The 4,632-nt window shown below is 46.2% G+C and overlaps 1 protein-coding gene across 1 annotated transcript in view; it reads right to left on the minus strand.

Moving 5' to 3' along the window:
• The window catches only part of CCL26 (C-C motif chemokine ligand 26), a 12,388-nt gene that overhangs the window by 2,340 nt on the left and 5,416 nt on the right, over positions 1–4,632 (minus strand). The window contains exon 3 of the mRNA XM_037740391.1: positions 2,246–2,454. Within this exon, the coding sequence (XP_037596319.1) occupies positions 2,246–2,454 (209 nt within the window). The remainder of the gene's footprint in view (positions 1–2,245; positions 2,455–4,632) is intronic.

A 4,632-nucleotide genomic window follows, 5' to 3' on the forward strand; every position in this document is an offset into this window, starting at 1 on the left:
AAAAAAAAAAAAGATGCTGAATACATATATTATATATATATATATATATCTTAATGGTTACCTGTGAATAAGATCGCCTATGAATAACTACTATAGTTTTATGTCTAGTTCTTTTCTTCTTCATTATTTATGTGGGAATAGGCTGGGGCTTCTGACTCCTGCCTCAGCACTTATGGATTCTCCCACCCACTTCCCAGTTCTTTGGGAGGCTGAGGTGGGTGGATTACCTAAGGTCAGGAGTTCGAGACTAGCCTGACCAACATGGAGAAATCCCATCTCTACTAAAAATACAAAATTAGCTGGACACGGTGGTGCATGCCTGTAATCCCAGCTACTGGGAGACTGAGACAGGGGAATCACTTGAACCCCGGGAGGCAGAGCTTGTGGTGAGCCAAGATCGCACCATTGCACTCCAGCCTGGGTAAAAAGAGCAAAACTCTGTCTCAAAACAAAAAGAAAAACAAAATGACAGTGTGACAGAACTATGCACACACTTCATACTAATGTCAGTTTCCTGGGTTTGTGATTGCAATATAATTATGTAAGATGTAGCCATTGGAGTAAACTAAGTAAAAGATAGATTTGGGGGCTGGGCAGGGTGGCTCACACCTGTAATCCCAGGACTTTGGGAGGCTGAGGCGGGCAAATTGTTTGAGCCCAAGAGTTTGAGATCAGCCTGGGCAACATGGTGAAAATTTGTCTCTACAAAAAATACAAAAATAAGCTGGATGTGGTGGGCCGTGCCTGTAGTCCTACCTACTTGGGAGGCTGAGGTAGGAGGATCACCTGAACTCAGGGAGGTAGAGTCTACAGTGAGCTATAATTATGCCACTGCACTCCAGCCTGGGTGACAGAGTGAGACTCTGTCTCAGTAATAAAAAAGGTATACCTGACCTCTCCACACTATTTTTGCAACTTCTTGTGAATTTATAATGATTATAGATATTAATAATTAAGAATTATAAACAGTATAGATTCTCAAAAAGTTTCAAGAAATTGCAAAAATAATAATTATTACTATTTTATTATATACATATACATATTTTAAAAATACTTCTGAGACAGGGCCTCGCTCTGTTGCCCATGCTGGAGTGCAGTGGTGTGATCTTGGCCCACTGCAACCTCCAACTACTGGCCTCAAGTAATCCCCCTGCCTCAGCCTCCCAAGTAGCTGGGACCACAGGCGTGCAGCACCATGCCTGGCTAATTTTCTGTGTTTTCATAGAGACAGGGTTTTAATGTGTTGTCCAGGCTGGTCTTAATTACTATTACTAGTTGAGACAGGGTCCTCCTCTGTTGCTCAGACTGGAGTGCAGTGGTGCCATCATGGCTCACTGCAGCCTCAACCTCCCAGTTTCAAGCAATCCTCCCACCTCAGCCTCCCGAGCAGCTGGAACTACAGGTACATGTCACCATGTCTGAGTAATTTTTAAGTTTTTTGTAGTGATGGGTCTTACTATGTTGCCCGGGCCCATCTCAAACTCCTGGGCTCAAGTGATCCTCCCACCTCAGCCTCCCAAAGTGCTGGGATTACAGCTGTGAGCCACTGCACCTGGCTGATTATATTTGTAAAACGCTTATTTAAGCTGTATAGAGATAGGTATCCTCCATTTGGTAGGTAGATAATACTCACGTTTACTAACTAGTGTCTTGCTTTCTTAGAGAAAACTGCCAAACACAGAGCTCCTACATTTACACAGCACAGACAGGCTGCGAGGTGTTGCACAGAATTTACCTTTCCAAATAAAATAAACTTATTTCTTATTTCCCTAAATAATGTTAAAACATTCACTGAGCATTTTACCAAAACGTATTAAAATTGTCCTTGCTTTTTTGCACAAACAAAAACCCAGGGCAGAATTCAGTATCAGGGTCAGCTGGGGGTTGGGGACCTCCCAGGCAGCCAGTCCTGCTTATGGAATCAATTTCCTTTCCTTGAAGAAAACCAATAGCTCCCAGCACTTTGGGAGGCCAAGTAGAGGCAAGTGGATTGCCGAGGTCAGGAGATTGAGACTAGCCTGGTCAAAATGGTGAAACCCCATCTCTACTAAAAATACAAAAATTAGCTGGGCATGGTGGCCAAGGCTGTAATCCCAGCTACTCGGGAGGTTGAGGCAGGAGAATTGCTTGAACCCCGGAGGCGGAGGTTGCAGTGAGCCAAGATCCCACCACTGCACTCCAGCCTGGCGACAGAAGCGAAAGTTTGTCTAAAAAAAAAACAAGAAAGAAAGAAAAAAGAAAACACCCTCTCCTCCCCACCAGGCCCGTGGAGGCTTCGGAAAAGATTGCACAGGCTCTCCCGAGGGCTGCAGAGCCAAGAGCGGGGTCCAGGCGTCCTTGGATGAAAATTTAGCTGAGTCACATTGTTTCTGAGTTTTCAACAAAGAAATGTATCTTTGCACCCATTTTCCCCTTGGATGGGTACAGACTTTCTTGCCTCTTTTGGTAGTGAATCTGTGAAAAAGAGACATGGATAAGTCAATATTGAGACTCTGCCTCCTCAGATGGGGGAGAAAGGGAAGGAGGGGCAGCTCCCTCACGGGTCTTCTGGTCTCGTCACACCCCCGTTTCTCTCTGTCCCTGTCCCCTCTTCTCCTGGGCCTTGCCTCCCTCTCTGCTACCTTGATTTCCACTGGAAACTAAGCCTCCAGACCTACCTCCCCCAGGTACTATTTATCATTTTCCACCCATTCTAGCCTGCACCATGACACTTAACTCTTTTTTTTTTTTTTTTTTTGAGACAGAGTCTTGCTCTGTCGCCCAAGCTGGGGTGCAATGGGGCAATCTCAGCTCACTGCAACCTCCACTTTCCAGGTTCAAGCGATTCTCCTGCATCAGACTCCCAAATAGCTGGGATTACAGGCACCCATCATTACACCCCGCTAATATTTGTATTTTTAGTAGAGACAGGGTTTTGCCATGTTGGCCAGGGTGGTCTCGAACTCCTAACCTCAGGTGATCTGTGTACTTTGGCCTCCCAAAGTGCTGGGAAAACAGGCGTGAGCCACTGCACCAGGCCATTCTTTCATTTTATTTTATTTTATTATTATTTTTTTGAGATGGAGTCTTGCTCTGTTCCCAGGCTGCAGTGCAGTGGCGCGATTTTGACTCACTGCCACCTCCGCCTCCAGGGTTCAAGCGATTCTCCTGCCCCAGCCTCCCAAGTAGCTGGGATTTACAGGCACCCGCCACCACACCTGGCTGCTTCTTCCATTATAATCTAACAGCTTTGTTGGAATATAGTTTACACGGCACACATAGAATTGAACTCTGTGGGTTTGAACTCTGTGGGTCCACTTATAGACAGCCTTTTTCCAACCAAAGGAGGATGGAAAACACAGTACTCAGTGATGCAAAACCTGCAGAAATGGAGGGGAAATTGCATGCCAAAATCCTGGAACCAATCCCCGGTGGTTACTGGGGGATATCGTAATTCACTCTTTTTTTTTTTTTTTTTTTTTTTTTTTTTGGGGATGAAGTCTCCCTCTGTTCCCCAGGCTGGAGTTCTGTGGTGCGATCATAGCTCACAGCAGCCTTGAACTCCTGGACTCGAGCAATAGTCTAACCCTCTCCACCGTATACAGCTCCACCCATTTAAAGTCTATAATTATAAATCAGTGGTTTTTAGTATTGTAAGGCTGGGAGCTCGGACACGCCCATCCCTCTCCACGCCTGACATTACATCACCAGAATCTGCACTCAGCATCTAGCTTTGCCACGCCCACTTCTGCACTCAACACTAAACTCTGCACCCGGCACCTAGCCCACCGTTGGAAATCCCCTCTGCACTCAGCACCAGGATCTGCACTCAACACTAAACTCTGCACTCGGCACCTAGCCAGCCGTTGGAAAATCCCACCAAAATTTAAAAGAAGCCCCGCCAAAACCTGCCCAATAGCGTATAACCCCATCCAGCCCGCTCACCGGAAATCCCGCCTACCTACCTATAGCAGCTTGCCACATCCACGTCCTGTTTCCCGACAGCCAATCAGAGCGCCTTCCCTCCCTGTATAACCCCATGCCTGAGGGAAGTCAGACATGACTTCCCTGGCCTCTTTCTCGGGGACCATGGAGCCGAATTTGCCTGGGAGCCGAATAAATTGGCATTTAATCTTTTTATGCTGGCCTCAGTTTTCTCATTTTAAACTCAGCAATATACCTCACAGAGAATAAACCTTACAAGTATATTCACAGATTATGCAACCATCCCCACGATCAATTTTAGAATATTTTAATCACCCAGAAAGGAAACCTACACTCATCATGTTATTTAATTCTTAACCACATTTTCAAGGATTATTTATCATCGTTGATGATTCCTGGACTCCTTACCTCACTGTGAGCTTATTAAAAGTGGATGTTGGCTGGGTGCAGTGACTAATGCCTGTAATCCCAACATTTTGGGTGGCTGAAGCGGGCAGATCACCTGAGGTCAGGAGTTCGAGACAAGCCTGCCCAACAGGATGAAACTCTGTCTCTCCTAATAATACAAAAGTCATCTGGGCATGGCGACATGCACCTATGATCCCAGCTACTTGGGAGGCTGAGGCAGGAGAGTTACCGGAAGCCGGGTGGTAGAGGTTGCAGTGAGCCAAGATCATGCCACTGCACTCCAGCCTGGGCAACAAGAGC

Source organism: Cebus imitator, unplaced genomic scaffold (genome assembly GCF_001604975.1).
Source record: "Cebus imitator isolate Cc_AM_T3 unplaced genomic scaffold, Cebus_imitator-1.0 Scaffold82, whole genome shotgun sequence".
NCBI lineage: Eukaryota > Metazoa > Chordata > Mammalia > Primates > Cebidae > Cebus > Cebus imitator.